This window comes from Lichenostomus cassidix, chromosome 6, assembly GCF_008360975.1.
Source record: "Lichenostomus cassidix isolate B80296 chromosome 6, HeHo_3.0, whole genome shotgun sequence".
Taxonomy (NCBI): domain Eukaryota; kingdom Metazoa; phylum Chordata; class Aves; order Passeriformes; family Meliphagidae; genus Lichenostomus; species Lichenostomus cassidix.
The window spans coordinates 26,191,890-26,212,870 of NC_139487.1; the positions used below are offsets into that span (position 1 = coordinate 26,191,890).

Consider the following 20,981-nt stretch of genomic DNA (forward strand, 5'->3'; position numbering starts at 1 on the left):
GGCGGGCGGTGCTTGGCGGCGCTTTACGGCGGCGCTTTGCGGCAGGCGTTGGAGGCGGCGAGGGCGGCGGGCGCGGGGCCGCCATGGAGGGCGGCGGGAACTCCAAGGGCACCGGGCTCGGCGGCCTCTTCGGCGCCGGCGGGCTCGGCTACTCGCACGCCGACCTGGCCGGGGTGCCGCGTGAGTACCGGGGCTGTCGGCGGGGCCGGCCCGAGGGGGCAGTGTCCGCGCACCGGCCGCCGCAGGGCCGGGAGGCCGGGAGCGAGAGCGGCTGCGGTTCCGATGTGGGGAATCAGCGCGGCCCGAGGGGCTCCGCCGCCGCCCGCCGCGGCAGGCCTGTCCCGACCCCGGCAAGCCTGTCCCGACCCCCGGCAAGCCTGTCCCGACCCCCGGCAAGCCTGTCCCGACCCCCGGCGCTCCCCGGCGTGGCGGCGGAGGTGCCAGGCCTGGCGGGCCGTGTGCCGCCCCGGGCGCTGCTCTCGGGGACACGGTGTTCTCATGCCGGCCGCTGCCCTCATCCCTTCCTGCACGGGGGGAGCTGGCGGCCCGGGGCGCCTTTTAAGGAGTTGGGCAACTTCACGGCAGGATTTTCTGTGCTGCCACACGCGGGATCTGCCGTTTTTTGCTTTTCAGGATGTGAATTGTTACTACAGAAGTTGGTGTTAAATTGTTCTATTTCTTTTCCTTTCAGTAACTGGGATGAGCCCTTTGTCACCGTATTTAAACTTGGACCCCAAGTACCTAGTACAGGTGAGAAGGTGGCTTGTTTTTATTGTGTTGAACTCGATTCCGGTGTTTGCATGACCAAAGTGAACACTTCAGAACTCTTTCAGTGCTGGGCACTGTGTACTGAAGTCTTGAACTGAAGAACAGTGAAAAGAAACAATTTTTTTCAGTATTGTCCTTAATAAAAGCTTGCAGTGCTGTGATATCTAGAAGAAAATGACCAGTGATAATGCAGAGGATAGGTAGGGCTGTTGTGTCAATACAAGCCTGCTGCTTTTGAAGAGAGATCTCCTTTCCTCCCTTGAGGCAGACAGCCACCACCCCCTCACACAAATTCTGGCACTGCTCACAGCCTCCACTGAGCCCCTTCAATCAGTAAGAGCAGCCAGAATCTCTCCCCTCTTTTAATGGATGAGTTTTCTGAACTGTAATGAGTTCAATCAGTTTACTGAGGTGTTCAGCCAAGCCCAAGACCTGATAACAGTCTTTGCCATCACAGCAGCAGCAAGTTTCACACCACTCTCCTAGTGTCATTACCCAGCTGAAAGGAGACCATCATGAAGTAAAACTTTCTATTTTATTCTGCAGAATAATGTAGCTGTCACGCTTGCACAGCTTAACATTATTTAATATAAAATGAAGCCATCATAAGGGAAAAAAAATTGAAATCAAGTAATGTTGTCCTTTTTCATAAATAGTAACTTTAGCTGAAAATGTTTAATCCAATTAGGCGGCATGTCAGTGATTTTATTCAGTTAGTATTTTTCTACATATATGGCTCATATGATCTGAGGACATCAGTTCTGTAGAATTAGCACTTAAGGTCAACAGTTGCGTAGTATCTGCTAACCTCTGTGCCTTGTTTCATGGTACACTGGGTCACTGTTTCTTTTGTAACTCCAAGCTCTGCATGCAGTTTGGGGGCTAGAAGCTGTTGTGCATCAGATTACAATGTAACATTACCATGAGGAGGGAAAACTTCGGTTTTGCCTCTGGTGGAAGTGGATTCACTACTGTGGCTGCTGTTGTTGAGTGGTCAGAAGGAAGCTAAGTGATTATTTAGACTTTTTCAAAAAACACTCTCTGAAGTTGTCTTGTTTAGTTAGTACAGTTTATCTGAGAACATGTTGGTGCTAAAAATGGTATATCAGAGATTTTGGAACAAAGCGTATGTATACAAAGGAGAATTTTGCTTTAAATTAAAAGGTGTTGGCATTAGTGTCATGATACAGTTCTAAAAATACCTTTTGGTGTAACACTAGAGGCTGCAGTCTGTGTTGTAACACTTCATTGCTCAAGTTCAGCACTAGTGTTGAAGTAAAACGAAAGTGCATTGAGATGAAAGGGAATTCCATTTAAATGTTTGAATTCTTTTTTTACCTGAACGAGTTGTCCATACAAGCTGTGAGGTCTCCTTCCTTAGAGAAGCACAAGACCTGGGAATGGCTGTGAGTGCTCAGCACTAGCTCACTCTGCTTTTAACAATGGGGGTTGCACTAAGCAGTCTCCATAGGTTCCTAGGATTCTAAATAGTGAAAGAAAAGACCTAGCTAGTATTTCAGAATACAAGAACTTTAATTATTAGCCTTGAAATTTAGGGTTTCTGTGAAGGTGCATGTGGAGACATGAGGGTCTCCTGGTGTTTAAATACCATCTGTTTGCTTCCAGAATGCAGCAGAAAAGTCAGCCTTACAGTTGAGAATCTCACCTTTTGGTTCTGGTCTTCCCATAACAACAAATGGTACAGCAGTATTCATTGCTTTAAACCCCACTTTGTTGGGATCCATGAAAGCAGGCATGGAACAAGGTGTTTTCTGCAATGCTTTGTTGCCTGCAGCAGGTAACACGTGTTAGAAAGTAGTGTGTCAGCCTTTGGCAGATGCCTAGAGAATGGGCTTTTTAGGTTGTCTCTAGAAACTTAGATGTTACAGAGACAAGGATTGCTTCATCTTGACTTTTGGGACAGTAGTGAAAACTGTTAGAAACTAACTAGTGAAATACTGAATTTCTCTGACTGTGTAGATGCAAGGAAGATAGAAACCACATTATAGGTTCATTTTATTGATACAGTATTCACACTTTTAGAAGCTATTTTTTTCTGCATTGCCATTCACATTTAGTGTCAAGTGTGAGCCAGTAAACCCCCTTAGAATGCATTTCCTTGAGCCTGCAGCTCTTGGAGTCATGTATCAGTTAAGTAGGGAGGGGATAATACTGTGACTGGAAAGCACAGAAGCTTAAAAGGGATCTGCTGCTTTAGCACCTTATCAACAAGGGGCATTGTCAATGTCTCATGTTGAAAAAGTGCCTTAGCACACCTTATCTCTACACATATGCCAGTTTCTCTAGGCCATTTCTCTAGCTTTTTAGACCACTGATTTACAAGAACACAAGGCTGTCCCTGTGGGAGAAAGATGGACAAGTGAAAAATTAACCAACCACAGTTCATGCTTGATTGTCACTACTTTTGAGTGTATTCCTTGCTTTTTTCACATCCTCAAAATAGGTCACTTATTTCAGTGCAAGGAAATACTACTTGTGGTATAAAGGCTGGGGTTTTTTTTAGAATCAGAGGGAGAAACCTCAATTAATGCATTACTGTATCAGACTGGGTGGCTCAGTGTGGATACAGTGCTATGTAATCAGACAACAGGAAGTGTTTTGGAAGGCTTGTATTGCCTGCTGCCAGATGTAATAAAAAATTAAGCAAATAGTTATTAAAAACAAAAACAACCAACAACCCACACAGTATGAGTTCCATGGCTGACTGGTGTAATTTATAAAGTGATGGGACAGCTAGGAAAAAAAAAAAAAGCTTTAGTCAATTTATCTTTTTACAGTCATTTTTCATGCTTATTAAAGTACACACAAAGTTTATTCCACCTCTCTGCTACTATAGGCAAGAATTTTCCAAATATACTCATATCCATCTTTAGTTTATTGCATGGATTAGAGAAAAAATTAATATGGCCTACATTTTGAACTAGACTTGGAAAATACCAAAGCATTTGTTTTTGTTTTCCCCCAGGATACAGATGAGTTTATCTTGCCCACAGGAGCCAACAAAACTCGAGGCAGATTTGAGCTGGCCTTTTTTACCATTGGAGGATGTTGCATGACAGGTAGGTGGTTGTGGTTTTCACTTTTCCCAGCTGTCCAGGTAACAACTATGCACTACACTGATTGATGAGATTGTAAATGTCTTGGTCTGCAAGGCATTGTCTGTTCTAGTCTTAAGTAAAGAGATACTTGACTTTAGTCTATACACTGAATTCTGTTCTCAGTATTTGCTTCTAGTGTTGTTTGGGGATTTTTTGTTCTTCTTAAAAAGTAATAACTGGTGTTATTCCAACTAGGGGCAGCATTTGGTGCACTGAATGGTTTGAGACTTGGCTTGAAGGAGACACAGAATATGGCATGGTCAAAACCTAGAAATGTACAGTAAGTGTTTCAGCTGAAAAAACCCTGTACTTCTTAGAGTTGTTTCTTGCAGCTTATACAAGGTTAGATCTGAATATATTGCAAACATAAATGTTGTGGGTTTCTTTCTTTAGTGGGGACAAAAGGGAGTCAGTATTTGTCTTCATCAAGTTATGAAATGTTTTTAGTTATAATGATGTTCAGTTCAACCTTTTTGCTTTTCATTCAGTCACAACTGGTGTGTCGTCTGACTTACCTTAAATATTTGAGAATTAATTACCACTTTGATGCTTAATTACTACTTTGATGCTTACTAAAAATCTACTTCAAAGTCAAAACAGTGGTTTTATGTGGTGAAATATACCCAGAAGCAGTGTTTGCTTTGAGCTATTTTTTGCTATAATTTATCTGAGCGCGAGTCTCACTTCTTTCCCAATCTTTTCACAACCAGGAAAAGATTAAACTGCAGAAGCTGGGCCTGCCTGGATTTGCATTAGGGATGACATTGGTGCGTGCTGCTGAGCAGGCTTTGCATGGTGTAAGCTGTTCTGGATTATGACATCCATGAACACCCATGGCATTGCCATGTTTTCAGCTTACCTGATTGTTTGAAAGAGTGCAGCAAAGACAGAAACATTTGTTTCAAACAGGATGCCTCTTTTTAGAGTAACAGTAGCTTAGACATAGCTATAGGAAAACCTAAGTGAAAGAGACATAGGAAACCAGAGGAGCAGAATAACTGAGAGAAAACAATTTTCACTCCCAGAGTATTTTGGAACAAGGGAATTTTAGAGGAGGAATTTTATATTTCCTGGTACAGTTTATATTGGCTCTGCTCCTTTTTAAATTGTTTCTGTATTCATCCCCTTCTTTATCAAAATATTCACCACTATAATTACGACTCTTTCTTAAACTTTAGATGAACAGAATTGTATTTTATGTATTTGGAATGAGCAGAGTTGGACAAAACCATGGTGTTAAGCACAAACTTTGGCAGGTCAAGCCCAGGAGGTGGCAGTCAGTGCACACACTGCTCTTATCCTGGCCCTGCAAGGGAAAGGCCTGCTGAAGGTCATCACCTTCCAACAGTGCACTGAGTTCTTGTTTTCTGTATCAGATGCAGAGAACAGACTTGCCTAGCTAAATTTCCTCCAAATTTATCCTTAATGTACACAGATCTTACTTTTTAATGAATTTGAGTTTTGCTGTTACTCCTCTGTCATCAAATATCTCAGAGTATGTCATGGTTATTAAAATTAATTTTCTCATCAATTCAGAATTAATGTAGTACAAAAGTGAGGCTGGGGGTTGTAATTAAGGGGAGGTTATCAGTACCCTAGCTTCTTGGACCTTTTTTCAAAATGAGATTTTCCAGTATTGTTTAGTTCATTGCCTAACCATATTCAGTAATGATCTGTGTCCTAATGAAAATTATATAAAAAGGGAAAAATAGTAGAAAATTAAATCAAAAGGAACGTAAAGGAATGAAAGTGTCGCACATTAAATGATGAACTAAGTTCCAGTGGTAGTCAGCTGTCCAGAGCAATACTATGCCTGTGATAGTGTTACACTGCTGGGAGATAAAGATCAGTCATTTCTTCTGGCTGCTGTTGTCACCGTTCTGGAGACAGCTGGTGCCAAAAAGAAGTGGCATTGTGCTTCTCTGAGAGCGCACTAAAGCTTCTCTTACCCTCTTTAGTGCTAGTCTGGAAGCCTACATGTATACCTTACACACACCTCTGCCTTTTGCCGGGTGCTGAGTGGACAAATGGGATTGCAAGGCTCTGCCTCTTTCCTTGCTGACTTGCTGCAGCCCAGACTTGTTGTATTACCCACACCATTTGCTCAGGTGTCCCCACACTCCCTGACACATGGTCCTTGCAGAGGAGTGCTCAGGCTTTCTTGGACACCTTTTACCCAGTTAAGTCTATGTAAGTGTATCTGTCATTCCAGGAGCTGTGTGTAGTCACCACGTAAGGAAGGACAACTTGGGTTAGAAATCATTTGAAGGGAAGAGATTTGAGTCTTGGCAAGAGTCAAGTTTGCCTTGAAAAGAGAGGAAGCTTTTCTTAAGATTTGACAGCACTGAAGATTTGCCTTCAAGAGTTTTTAGGGAATTATTGCAGTTTTATTAGCCAAACATATAGTGTAGACACACAAGCCCTACTGTCATAAACACTGCCTTGATGTAAACACAGTGCTAAAGGTTTTCATACTTTTTTAACTCCTTTATAGAATTCTAAATATGGTGACAAGGCAAGGAGCGTTATGGGCTAACACTCTGGGATCACTGGGTAAGTAAAGTCTTTCCTCTGTAGGGAAAGCAATTTAAAGATGTAATTGTTGGGAAAGTGTATTTGTGTATTACCTGAACAAGAGTATTCTCTAAATTTTCTTTATTAAATCCTTCAGGAAGAAGTGCAGGTTTTTTTCTTTGGGACATGAGAGCATTTCAGTAGACATCAAAAAGGAAATTAAAGGCTAAAATTGGATCTGCAGCACAAGGAGCCAAAAGCTTTTAATTAAAACCCAAATTTTTACTATATTACAAACAAACTCTAGCTATATCAGCAATAACTAGAAATTATAGATAATGTTAACTTGTTAATAAATTCCAGTTAATTCAGAACTTAAAGCAAAAAAATACAATATTTCTGAAATAACTTTAATAACCTACATTGAGACTCTGGTCATGTGATCAACTGCCTGATGTTTGCTTCCTGTTAAAGAGTCAAAAAAATGTTTATGTGAAGAAATGTGGTCGTCACTACAGAGATTTATCCTTTAATGATGGGACATTAGCTAGAAAAATCACATGATATCACCCACTCTAAACCTAAATGTTGCTTATAACTAATGTGGGTTAGAAAAAAGAGAAAAGAAAATCATCATGATGTGTGAAAAGGAACCTTCTGTGAACTGAGGTTTGGATGGGGAGGGGGTTGTGAAATAAAATCACATCAGATTGCCTCAGAAAAACAAGATTATTTCGTAAAAGTCAGTGAAATAACTAAGGCTCTAGAGATTACAAATTTTTGGCCTCAACCCAGTCTTCCAAAATCTTAAAAAATGAAAACTGACAGTAACTTTGAAAGGAGAAATCCAAAACTGATGAAACTATTTTGAAGAAAAATAATGTCACAACTTGTCCTACAAAGTTGTAATAGCAATTAGCAATATTTAAATCAGAGATTACATCATGTTATAACCCAGTCTTATATGTTTGACTTTTGACAAATGCATCAAAGCATAGGCTAAGTTGCATTTACGACATTTTATTTCAGTCTTATTTCTGAAGAGCAGATTAGCTGCCATTAAACTCAGGCAGTAGCTTATGAGGCATAATAGAGAGGGCATGGTTAGAGATAGAATTCTGAACTACATCAAGAATGGCACTTTTTCCACAAAAAAACCATATTGCCAAGTGAGTTTTATTGTGCCATTTTTTGTTTGGATTTTTTTTCCTTTTTTTTTTTTTGTTCCAAATCTAACAAAAACATGTCTGAAAACTGAGATGCAGGCACACTGCAGTTCAAGGTTTCAGTTTAAGTGACACATTAACAGGTTTTTCCAGCTGTGTTTGAAGAAAGATTACTCAAGAAAATGTTTGTGCATTCCAGTAACAAATTGTTATTTCTCTTAGAAAATATGGCCTCCAAAATCACAGAGTTAAGCAGAACTTTATATTTGGGGTTCTGGTAGAGCTCTGTCTTGTCCTAGCTACCAGACAAATTCCTTTCAAGGAACTGAATTATTTTTGCATCTTATTTCACTTGTGCAGCATTTCTGTACCTCAGAGATTCTTTTTGTCACTACTGACAGTTTTTGTCATTCTGTTCCTGAAGAGAGGCAACATCTGTGTTGAACTGTTTTAAAAATATTATGTTGAATTCAGCTTTTCCTTCCCTCACTGTTAATCTACTTGTTGCTAACAGAAGCTAAAATACACTTGCCTGTGTTGAAAGGGGAAACATTGCTGCTTTTAACTCATTGACATTATTATGGTTGTTTATGAAGGATTTTCATGTTTTTAGCAGAAGTAAAAATTTCAAATTCTTGGAGGGAAAGGAACAAATTAAATGACATTGTCTTTATTGCTTTATAATGATGACATACTCTACTGTTCTTTGCCAACATCAAATATGAGTATATGATGAGGGGAGAGGATGGGGGGGGCTTTTCCCTTCATTGAAATGCATAAATGATAAATGCATCCATACTAAAAAGCCCATGCATATTTCTTTCCAGTCCTTTTCCAGGACAGTCCCTAAAATTATCCCAAAGCAAAAGGCCCTCTGGGGATAAAGATTTCATGCACAGGCAGAGATGAAACAGCTGTAAATGTCAAATCCCAAGCATTCTAATAGCTGTTTTTAAAAGAAACATAGCCCATTGTACTCCAGCTCTTGGTAACGTGAATGCTGTACTTAGTTCACATTTCATCACTGTCACATATGGACAGAAATTTTCTCTGCTGCCTAGAAAGTGTTTGGTTTAGTTTCATGCCATCCACAGAAGACTGTGAAACTGGCAGTACGAATTTAAACCCTCAAAAGTTTTTTACACAATCTAGCAAAATAGGCTTAAACTTCAGTCAGTACTTTATATCACATATTGTCATGAAGAATGCTACTTTATGACCAAATTATAGCTTGAGAGAGAAGAAATAGCTGTAAAGAAAGAGATCTAAAAAAGAAACACCAAAGATGGGATTTTGCAGAGGATTCCGTTTAAATAGGCAGAAAATCTATGCTTCAGAAGCATAGTCTGAATAGCTACACCAAGCCTGGATTCAAAGCTTTGGCCTCACACAATGGAGGGTTTTTTAAATCTTTCTTTTTGCCCTCAGCTCTACTTTACAGTGCATTTGGAGTCATCATTGAAAAAACACGAGGTGCAGAAGATGACCTGAACACCATAGCTGCTGGAACCTTGACAGGAATGCTATACAAAAGCACTGGTAGAGTAGCAAAATATTTCTCCTTTTCCTTTTCTTGTGCTTTATCCTAGTTATTAGGATTGTCATTACTTTTGTTAAATACTGTCCTGCTCTGAAAATTAACAGTTTAAAAATGGCTCTTAGCTCAATGTCCCCTCAGCCACAATGGTTTTTATACAACTAAGGCTACTTAAGGAAGACTTGCACTAAAAAAAAAAAACAAAACACCAAAAGTCCAGCTGAATTTGATTCTTTCCAATTGCACAGGACTGATAGTAACCATGAGAGCCAAATTATGACTTATATATACATACTGAAGAAATACTCATGTATCTCCTCAGGTACCTGATGAGGTTGTATAAAATACATTCCCACCTCATTCCTAGCCGTGTTTTTCAGCAATAGCAGGAATAAAACAAATTGTTCCTCAAGTCCATGAGTGGTTGCAGGCAAATGGGAGCTACCTTCCAAAGCAAATGGGGACAGGGGAGGAGTATGCAGAACATAGGGCTTGACTGCATGAAGATGAAACTTGTAAGTGATTCATGTAATAGTAATTCACATGGTAGTGGTACCTGGAGCTGCAAAAAACCCTACACACAGAGAAATAGATGTATTTATGAAGTCATTACTTAGGTGTCCATGAAACTGTTGTCTTATGGTAGAACTCTAGTCTTTGCATAGTGGTCAAAATCAACAAACAACATTATTTGAGATCAGCACGGATTTAAGGTGAGTTTGCTGATGCAAACTGATCTGTTTGCAGGACAGAGGGTCTGAGCTTCATCAGCAAAAGACCTGTCAACACATATTCCAAGCTTAACAACTGGAGGTATCATCTTTTTTAGAGGGTTTTTGGGTACCACAGATTGACATTACCACATAAAAAAAGTCTTATGTTTTAAGTAACTAAGTGTTTGGGTCTATGAGTCACCTGCATTTTATGGAAGAGATAATGCAAGAACCAACCTATGTACTTTTGCATATCTAACTGAACCTCGGTATCTTAAAAGTGTTCCTGAAGGCCAGCTTTATATATGGGGCAAAACAGTCTGAGTCATTTTCTTTTCCTGATGGTTTAAACTACCTGAAGCCAAAAATAATTGGCTTGAGCAGCCTTCATAAATCTGAGACTCAACTTCGCAAGGGCATGTGGCTCTCCTGTAATCCATCACTTCCTTGGGATTTCATGAGTGGTATGGCAGATTACCAAGAACAGCTAGAAGGGATAGCATATGGAAGCCTAATATTTTCTGGAGCAGTTAATAAGGAGAACTGTCATCTTACACTCCAGCAGAAGCATCTCCCTTACCTTTCAGAAGTATAGAGTGGCATTCTGTGTGATCTTTTTTTGGCACAGTGCAATGACAGAGATCTACTCCAGTCACATGCACAGTCATCTGACACTGCTAAAGTTTTTCTTACCAGAGCACAGTGGGACTTTTTGTTTTTTAACACAAGATCTACAGAACTATTAGTAGCCCTGATCAAGGCAAATGAAGTCAGTAAATCTCTATTCATTACAGTATTGTATTTCAAGTGTGTGTCGTACATATGGACTATAGTGCAGAGAAACTGCTGCCTCTCCTGTCACCAAATGCCAGAGTGCCCTTTTTTATCTGTATGGCTGCCTTTATGCTGCATCTATATATATTTTTACCTTAAAACCTTGAATCATGCAAAAGATCAGCACACATCTGTGACATATCAAGATTGTAATAATTTCCTGTGTTACATGGAATGTCATGTTGTGTTGGCATTAAGAAACAGAAAACTTTAAAAGCTGTCAAGGACACTTAGTTATAAATCTCCATATTTGAGTGTCAGCTGGAAGCTCACACAAACACGCCATTGCAAATCAAGGCTGTTCTGTAACCCACAAAGGGTGGATACAGAGTTGCAGGCAGTACTGTTCAAACACTCAGATTTCCCACTTCCATCATTTCTGCTTTGTAAAGAGATCAGGAGCATACTCAAGAAGAAACTGGATAACATATGGCAGGTCTTTTGTTATAACTTCATGCTCACGTTTAAACACGGAGAAATCACATCAGCAGCCCTGCTGCACTGAAAAACCCTCTTGTGTACTCTGGAGAGCCTACATTGAATTTCTGAAACAAATGTTTAAGCATTTGATGAGTGGATTGGGAAAAAAATAATGGGAAGACTTTGTGAAAGCTGAGATTTGTTGCCCCAAACTGGTCCCAGTTTTCACAATTTGTCCTTGCAGAAGTGTTAATCATTACCAAAATGCCAGCAAACAGAATGTGCACGTTCTAAAGCCGTTGATTGTGAGCAATTTTGTGCAAAGCTGCTTGACACAGCTTATGTGGGAAAAGATAAGAGAGGATTGAAAACTCTGCAAGTGAGGACTGGGGCAGTCCAGTCCCCTCCCTGTGTTCACTGGCAGTGCCATCAGTCACTAAAAGTTGCCAATGGAAGTGACCGAAGCAGTTAAATCCCCATTAAAAGCAGGTGTTAGCTGGGCTCCATCTCAGCATTACTGCATGGCTTAGGTTAACAGACACTGCATTGAGTGGGGATGGAAACCTGATGTGAGGAATTTTGAAACATCTGCTGCTTGATTCATCTGACCAAAGTGATCTCCAGCTTTCACATTTATTTCAATTTAAATTTAATGCTGCAATTACAACTAGATTTTAGCCCAAATGCAGCAATAAGACTACGTATTAGTTTGTTATACCAGTCTTACAACCTTATGGGAGCAGTTTTTTGAGCTCACCACTTCTACTCAGAGCATTTAGTTTGGGTGACCATCAAAAGAAGATGCCTTGTGTTCCTCTGCCAGTGGTGTATGTAATAGAAATGTTACAGCAACTCAGTCAATTCAGTTTGAGCTTTGCTAAAAGGGGGTCTGATATCCTAAGTCCACAAGGATGGTTTTTCCATTTAACAAGATATTATTCTTTATTCTTCAGTTTTAAGCAAAGGCAGAAATTAATATCCCTTATGCCAGATATTTTTTGATAGATGTTACAAAGCACAAACACATCTTGAACAAATGTTTAGCCTCCTTGCCTGCATTTTCAACCTCTTTTCTAAACCAACCACCTTTGTTTTCTCATAATTGTCTTAGTCACTGAAAGTAACAAAAAAAACCCAAACAAAAATGATTATCACTGTGCACTTTGTCACTGTTATACCCTCCCACCATGAAAATGCTCGTGGTTCCAGTGTCACAAAGGTACAGCTGGCTGAGGCTCCTACACTCCTCCTCAAGCATGCAGGATTGATCACTCAGGAAAAGATACTGAGCTAGGTGGGACTTTGGTCTGACCCAGTGTGACAGCTGTTAATTCCTCACTGGAATTCCTAACAGACTTCAGTAAGCAAAATAGTTAACTAACCTTTACCTTTTATCTGAGGGTTACACAGGTTGTAGATGTTCTTTTTCTTGGATAATTTTTTTTCCACTCTAGAGTTTAGGGGTAACAGGAACGAAAGTAAAGTAATGCTTTAGACAAACCAAATTCCTTTGTTTGCTTTTGTGCAGTAGGAACCTGATCCTAGATACAGCATCTCATGCCTTTGGAACAATAGATGTTACATATTTTGGTACATAAAATACCAGTGTGTGTCTGAAAAGAAGAAATGCATGCTAGAAATAGCTGAAGTTGTCTTTTAAAGACCTCAGAACACAACCCTGAAAAATCAGCCTGTTATGAATTAAGGAGGGCTAAATGTTTTATTGCCAGCAGTAAAGTCTGGCTGGAGCTAAAGATCAGTTTTGTGACATCCAGTGGGTAGTTCAGGGCATTTGTGTTAGCTGACAGCCTCTTGAGCTATAAAAAGCCTGTTCTCTGAGCTCAACCCTTTGGGTCAGACAAGGTTGTTTTTTTGTTTCTCTTGGCTGGGGAGGGAGGAAGAGAAACCTTTGGGGGACTGCTGCAGGTAAAGGCCTGTGATATCTTACTTTTCTGTGTCATTTGGACAAAAGTAAAGAACTTGGTTCTCAAGGTGTAAGTTTAGGGCTGTCAGGCATTTTGGAAATTAGGAACCTCTTTTAAAACCTCTTTTAACATAACGAGTCTGTAGGATTATAAATCAAATGGTGTTTAGAGAAAGGATTTTGTTTCATATCTGAAACAAGGAAGGGATTTGCAGGGTTTGCAGGTGCCATTTACAGTAGCTGAAGTAGCCTCCTGTCAGTCAGGTGCTGCTGCTTTCGCTCAGTGAGAAGACAGCAAATTTTAATCATGTTTGCAAAGTAATTTCAAGAGCTCTAGTACTTCTAAACTAGTAAATTAAATTGTAGATTCCTACTGTTTTTTCTAATTGGTGTTTTTTCTAATTCTTCATGCCACAGTAACTACAGGAAAAGTTCCCTCTTTCAAGCTGTGCTGTTTCTGTATTGTAACCACAATACTGCTTTAGCTGCAGCAATACGAAAATGGAACATGCTTTTCTGGACTATATCTTGCTTCCAAATAGAAGTTTATCAGTTTCCTCAGTAATTTCTGTATCCACAGACATTGCCCACTACTTACAAGGCTTCATAAAATGAACCCTGTGGAGCAACAGGAGGAAACTGTTGATATTTTCTGATGACGTTGGGCCACCCACAGATGTTCAAACAAATGACTGCTTGGTGGTTCAGATGGTCTGGTTTTTAAGCTTGAATTTGAAGAAGAGCTGAGATTGCCTTGTACATTTGAGAAGTTGACCCCTTTAAACCATTTTAAAGTATCCTTGTTCCTAAAAGCCCAGAAGGAAGAGAAGCTTTTTTCATTCAGAGTATCTGACAGAGATTGGAAGACAGAAAACTAATCACAATTTAATGATTATGCTTCTTTTGTTTGGCAGAAGTATGTGGTTCTGAGGTTTTGGTTAAGGTATTTCTAATGTTTGCTGTTGGATGGTTCTTGCTTTAAGCATCCCTGGAACTATCCCAGGACCTTGGAGTAACATTCTGAAAATAGAGATAGTAAGGTTCTAAATGGAAGATTTTGCCCTCATGGTTTTACCTACTGTACAAGTCCAGTTCAGTGTTAGGAGTGGCTCTTGCCATGATGAGGTGCAGAGCTGTGCTGTTGGAATGCTGTGTGTCATGGCACAGTGTATGCTGGAACCTACTTGAAATGCATAGAGGAGGAACAGTTGGGTGGTGAAAGAGTGCAGCAGGTAAAGCCAGAGAACTAATTTCCCATTTAGAGAGCGTCAGGTCTATCTTTGGAAAGCCACAGCAGATCAAGTATTGTGCAAGGTGCCTGATCTCAAAATACCTGCTTCCAGAAGTGTCTGTCAGCTGGAACCTTTATCTTGCTGGGACATGCAAGATTAGGGGCTTATGGCCACATTTCAGCAGGGTTTGTCAGGGCAACTTGGTATCAAAGGCTTGCAGAGAGTGATTGCACAGGAGGGGTGGGAACATCTTCTATCATGCAAACACAGCTGGGATGGGAGTGGAGAACTTATTTTTTATTTTTGTTAACAATTTAATTTTCTCAGAGGGCCTAACATTTTCTGCCCAGCAACTGGGCTCTGTTCTAAAGTGTATTACTGTTTGAAGTCTGCCACAGATCTGGCCATATTTAGTCAAATGCAAATCTGACCAGTTAGGGAAAGGAAAGTTTTCTTTCTCTTTTTTTTTGTAGTTACTGTGGATAGTTCAGAAACTAAAGACATTTTGTAGCAGAAGCGTACTATAGGGAACCTGGAAAAGAAACACTTCTTTAATGTTTTCTTGGATATTTTCTCTCAGTCATGCACCTATACCCAACTGCACAAGTTTAGTCCCTGTTCATGAAACATCTCCAGCCATGTCCCTAAGTTGCCTGCAGGCCTACAGATGGCTTTAGGCCCTGTGGCTGACCCTTTGTCAGTGGGTTCAGAGCTGCCATCCTTACCTGGTGTCCACTGGTTTGTTTTCAAACCAATACACCTGGCTGGCTCAGCACATGGGAGCACCACTGTTTGTGTATGAAGCAACACATCTAAAGCCCACATGGGTGCTAGAAGGCAGATCAGTGATCCAGATTAAAGGTTACACCTTTCTTGTACAATCCTGACTGAACAGAATCTGGAGCCAGGCTTGAGATCTGCCTTCAACTGCCTGTTCTTGCATAGGAAGAATAGGATTTTAAGGGGAAGGGAGGGGAATTGAGCCTAGGGGCTGAGGGAAGAGCCTATAGGAATAGTCGTAGCTCTGTACTGCATCACATTCTGTGGGGATGCTCCACATTTCCTTGTACACCCAATGGCCATGAGCCCCCTTTGGGGGTTTCTGCTGTGATCTCCTGATTCCCAGTACGAACAGCAGAGAACTGGGCTCTAACATTGTATTCATTTACCCCAGCAGGAACGAGGGGTCAGTATTTTTACAGATTATCTCAAATGCTTGTTTTGCACAAAGTGTCCTTTAAATTTCATCTGTGGCTTTTTGCCAGACACTGCTTGCACATGATTAGTTTTGTGTACCCAGCTGCAAGCCCTTCATATGAAAAGCTTTTTGTGTAACAAATTCAGGATCAATTAGCAAACACAGAAGTTCATTTGCTTTCCTAAATGCCGATTTAGGCATGTAGAGCATATTCGGTAGGACTTTCCTTAGAGCTGTTGAATTCTCAGCAGTTACAGCAGTGAACTCAGTTAGCTTTATACCCTAAAAAACTCTCAAATTGTCACAACTAGTTTGGCAATGAAATTTCTAGAAATTATGGCTAGACATGGCTTCTAGTACCAAGTCCCAGTTCTGCAGTTTCTTGGTTTCATTGCATGCCTGGGCAATATGGGGAGGCTTAACAACTCCAATGAAACCCATTTAACCTTGCAGCACAGGTAACAGGTATCTCAGTCTAGATGATGCCAACAGCTTCTTGCCTCACTAAGAGTTTAAAAGCAATTCTGTGAGACGACTTTATGACCCAGAATGGAAAAAAAAAAAATATATCTCTCTGATTACTGACATGCATTTGTTTTCAAGTTTGAGGAACCTGAATTGCACTGCCAGTTTCTTCAATAAAGCAAGCAGGTTTTTTATCTCGCTGTCAGCAGAAACTGGCCTTGTTCTATACACTGTACACACTATCTAGCCTGGTTCAGCTGCAATGATAAACATTGCAGAATCAAACTTACTGAAGTTTTCCGAGCATTGAGGGTCATACTCCCAGGTGTTCTGTGCATTTTTAGGGCATTCTGGGAGATCTACTGAGGCACAAAGTGTTTTGCTGTTTAGTAAAAGCAACAGAAGTCTCTATTTGTACACCCCAGCCCTCACATGGATGGAATGGAGGTGGGATGCCACCTGACTCCCAGCTCCAGCCAGGTGCACTGCCTGCAGGCAGTAGCCAAACTTGCCCTATATTTCTCCCTTACACTAATGTGCTCACCAGCAACTTAAAACTTCAGTCACCTGTGTGACTCGATTTTTACCATTGCAAGGTGATAATTTTGAGTATTAATAAAAATAAGAATAGAGAAAGCTGTTCCATGTACACCCTAGTAAGTTCTTGGCAGTTAATCCCTTTCATCTACTTCTTACTTTTTTATCAAGAGGTTTTAAAATTACAAAGACACAAAAGGAGGGATAGGTTCTACATGATGGCCCTAATGAATCTCTGGAGCCCAATGTTATGTCCTATCAGCTGCTGTTTTTTTTCACTGACTTCCTTCCTGCCCTTCCTCCCTCTGCCCAGAGCTAGTTACTGTAACTGAAAACTTCATTTGTAAACCTAGCTGGAGGAGTTCTTGTAGCAGGAGGAGAGTATATCTAACTGTAAAAGCAATTGTATTAAGGACAGATGGAATAAAGTAAGTAGGACTTGGGAAAAACCATCTTGGCTTCCAGTGCTCTGTAGTGGTTCCCTGAAGCAGTAGTGCTAACACAGTTTGGGAGGAAGGCATTCCAGCAGAATTAATTTCAGGATTGGGAATGACTGGCCATGAGCCTGGCAGCGGGTTTGAGAGGAAGGTAGAAAAAGCACAGGGACCCTTTCTGGAGAGTTACGTGAAAAAGGACAGTTCATCAAGATGCCTCTGGATTTAAACAGCTTCTTGAAAGTTGCAGTTCAACGACCATTTCCTGCAATGTAACATTAATGAGCTGTAATGTGTTTTGTTTTGCAGGTGGAGTGCGTGGGATAGCACGAGGTGGGATCGCAGGTCTGACGCTGACTGGCCTCTACGCCCTGTACAACAACTGGGAGCACATGAAGGGCTCCCTAGCCCGGCAGTCCCTGTGAGCAGGGCAGAGGACATGCTTGCTTAGTCACCAATCAAATCAGTTGTGAGATCTATCTGGTGCCCCTTGCTATTTTATTTACAATTAGTGTGAAACTGATGGAAGCTGTGCTGGGAGGAACCTCTTGACACCGTGTAGCTGGACTGGCCCCTCCCTTCCTGCCAGCCAGTTGCTGGAGAGGCAACAATATTTGTTGGACCTGCAGGTGAACAGAGTGGCCACCAAGACAGAGTGTCCCTGCCACGCTCCCCAGGCAGCCCTGGCCAGAGCTGCCAGGCATGCTGGACCCCCATAGCTGCTCCTGCTCACTGCCAGGTTTGTTGGGGTGCCTGCTAAAGTCTGTGTCCATCGAGCATTCCCTGCAGTCCCAGCGCCCCACCCGGCCAGGCTGGCAGCACAGCCCCAGCAGCCATGGCACAGGGCAGGCCTTGCTATTCTGACAGCACAAGGCAAACTATCAAAAGGGACATCATCAGAATAAAAAGGGTGGTACTTACTCAATACCATTTCTATCCTTTGCTCTTCCTGTTACTGATAAGACAAAAGTGTGTTGCATCCAGTGACCTATTTAGGGATTCATTTTAAAGAACCAATGTGATGAAATCCTGGGGGAGTTGGTGGGTGAGGGAAAGTGGACTAGCAGGCTGATCATCTCCTGATGGGTGGTTATGGTGAGGCATACCAGGCCTTGACTTCACTCCCTTATTTACTCCAATAAATAAGGACCTGATTGTTTATGGATGAAATACAGTTGCTGTTGCAAAACAGCTGCCAGTGGATTATCAAAACATTTGGGTGCTCCAGTATCTCAGAACTCATTTAGTCAACAGTTAGAAACCAAACCATATAAAGACTCCACTCATTATCTATTACAAGACCTACAATTAGCAAGAAACTTTTTGCCTGAAGTACCATTTATAGGTTATTGGCCGAACAAAGACTGTGATGAACCTACACATTCTCCTGTGTTAAAATTAAACCATGTACCAAGCATCATTTGCAGAGAAATTAAACAGTAAGTTGGGAATTAGTTCAGTAATTAGAGTTACTGTATAACAATTCATTCCATCCATGTTTAAATAATTAAACAGGTAAATTATTAAATAGGTCTGAAGGCAGAGAAAAACAGGAAACTCACTGGTCAAGAGACAACTTAATGCAAATCAAGTTAACTTTTGAGATTTTGCTATTGAAACAACTCTTGAGAATTACATTGCACCCACCAAAATAAAGACAACAAAAAACAGTGAAAGGAAAATGGTAGCATTTACCTTCCCCCAGAAAGAAGTGGAACTTTGCTAAGAAGCTTCCTCAGGAGGAAATAATCACTGAGACCAGCTTTTTGTAGAGCAAATGCTCCAGCTAACAAGCCCTCACAGTTGAACTCAATTAGCTTTGCTTGGATACCAGGTCAAATTAGATGCTTTATGCCAGCATTTAAAGTAGCACAAAGAAAACAGGCCTTTTCTCACCCCCTTTGTCACAGCTGGTTTTTGTTAAGCCTTATGTTCCACAGTCTAGTGCTGTGCATGTTGCTGTTGTGGTGTGAGAGCTGGACTTCCTAGCATGCATCTTTTGAGGGCTGTACCACCAAAGAAACTCCCCCACTCTCAGCTGCAGAGGGGTGATGTGAGCTCCATCTGCACAATGCTGTCATGTGGGACATCAGGAAAACACATGCACTTTCTTCTGAGCTTTTTCTCTCCCCACTGGCATCAGTGAGTTCCTCCCCTGCATGTTTCTTGGTCACCATTGACTGGACTTGTGTTCCTTCACTCTCAACCATGCTGGATGAAGGACTGAGAACTGCTTTGGGGGTTGGTGGGCAAGGGTGGCTTTTTAAATATCAGGAACTCTGGAATGGATCCTAGGTTTTTCTAGAGACTTTTTCAGGACTAAAATGTGACCCAGGAACTGTCTGCCCTAATTGAAGTGGGAAAATTGTGAAGCTTAACAAGTACATTTCCTCCTTCAGATGCACAGGAGATAACATAGAAACAAGCCTTTTCAAGTTTGCAGTTAGCACAGCCTTAAGGCTAGGCTGACTCTTTAACAACTTGGCTTGTTATCTGGTCTGCAGTGCCCTCAGATTTCCTGGAATTGCTCGCTTCAAGGGCAGAGCTGAGAGCGTTTTTCTGAAATGGTTCATCATTTGTATATGGAGTGATCTATAGCTTGAGCTATGAAACACAATCAGCACAGAGGCAGCAGTGAGGGAGGTGAGTTACATGATACAATACAGAGAATGTGTTTACAATATATTGTGTCATGACATACTGTGTTCACAGTTTACTGGCTATCAGTATAGAGTCGCTACTTTAAATTGTGACCAAACATATATCCAAGTTCAGTAGGAATAAAAGGATGTAAAATCAAGTTAAAAGCAGGATTTGGCTCAAGTTAGAGCCCTCCCATGCAGTGATACATAAATGTGAGCATGGGAGACCCTGGCTGTCTTGAAAAGCAGGGGTTTGGTGCCTGTCACAGTATCTTTGCTGATAGATCAAGGCAACTTTCCATGCTGCAGCACCAAGTGAGAGAGCTGAGACAACAGGTATAATGAAAAGGTTTTGAGTTTTGTAAAGCCACTTTTGCTTAGTCTTTGGAACAGACAGGCAAATCCACTTGCACCATTCCCTGTCAGCAGGTGACTTCTCTTACGGTTGGCGGAATTTGTTGCAAAAACACTAATGGTGGAAATCTCTGGGCACCCTGAAGCAGAAGCAGCTTCTGAAAACAGGAGGCAAATGGATGTTAGGGAGCAAAATGATCCAGTGTTCTCAGTCTGTTTCCTGGGATCTAATGTGGGACATCAAAAGGAGGAGAAAAATCCTTTTGTATGCTTTAAAAGAAGGTTACCCCTGTACTTAATAAATTCTAGATAGGAAACTGGTATGTTTGAAGTGGAGCTTTGTGTACTCTGTCTGTATATTGGTCTGTGCTGTTCAATGCCAGCCAGTGCAGGGACACCCCAACCCTTTCTCGTACTTTTCCAGCGTTATTAATGCCTGCTGTGTGTTCCTCCTGGGTGTATCCCCCTCTGTCCACCTCCCTCTCTCCCTGCCCTGTGGGAACAGCTGCCCCACTCACTGAGGACAAGAAGTTAAAAGGACTGGTGTCCCAGGAACCTGTGGCCACCCTACTCCAGGGAGATGTAGGAGGGAAGGAAGCATTCCTCAGTACAAGGCATTGATCTGGTATCTCAGCTTGTTCAAAGAAAGTTCTCCAAACATATGAGAACCCATGAATAGCATTCTCTGTTCCTGCTACTATGTCTTCCTTGTCTTGGCATAATTTAAAAGTATGTTGCCCCTGTCTTTGAAAGCTAAACATTCAGGATACACATTCAAGAGTTCTGCATGTGACTACTTCTAACAAAGAACTTCCAGTCCACTTTAAAAAATGTGTGTGTGTGTATGCACGCACACCCCCACATGAAATTTAAGGTATCATGGTTGAAAGGCTGCCAGGCCGAGCTGTAAATATTCTCTTAATGAACAGTGCAGGCTGGAGTTTAAAGAATTGAAAATCCTCAAAGGAGGAACCAATCATGCAGGGAGGCTGATGTTCAAACACCAGGGAGACAGAAGAACTCATCCAATTGCACAGCCAGACCACAGATGTTCTTCAGCCATGGGAGGAGGACCAAATGCTACTAAAATCCATGAATCCTCTTTAAGTATTCAAGAGTGGTAA

The 20,981-nt window shown here is 41.4% G+C and overlaps 1 protein-coding gene and 1 non-coding gene across 2 annotated transcripts; both read left to right on the forward strand.

Moving 5' to 3' along the window:
• The first annotated feature begins 21 nt into the window (after positions 1 to 21).
• On the forward strand, positions 22 to 17,786 carry TIMM23B (translocase of inner mitochondrial membrane 23 homolog B). Its single transcript, XM_085064125.1, has 7 exons — positions 22 to 180; positions 692 to 750; positions 3,755 to 3,848; positions 4,083 to 4,167; positions 6,382 to 6,440; positions 8,996 to 9,106; positions 17,171 to 17,786. The coding sequence occupies exons 1-7, from the start codon at positions 84 to 86 to the stop codon at positions 17,284 to 17,286; spliced, it is 621 nt and encodes a 206-aa protein (XP_084920251.1). The 5' UTR covers positions 22 to 83; the 3' UTR covers positions 17,287 to 17,786.
• Positions 5,665 to 5,867, forward strand: LOC146435520 (small nucleolar RNA SNORA74). Its single transcript, XR_014853246.1, has one exon. It is a non-coding gene; the product is annotated as a small nucleolar RNA SNORA74 (small nucleolar RNA).
• Positions 17,787 to 20,981: the final 3,195 nt, after the last annotated feature.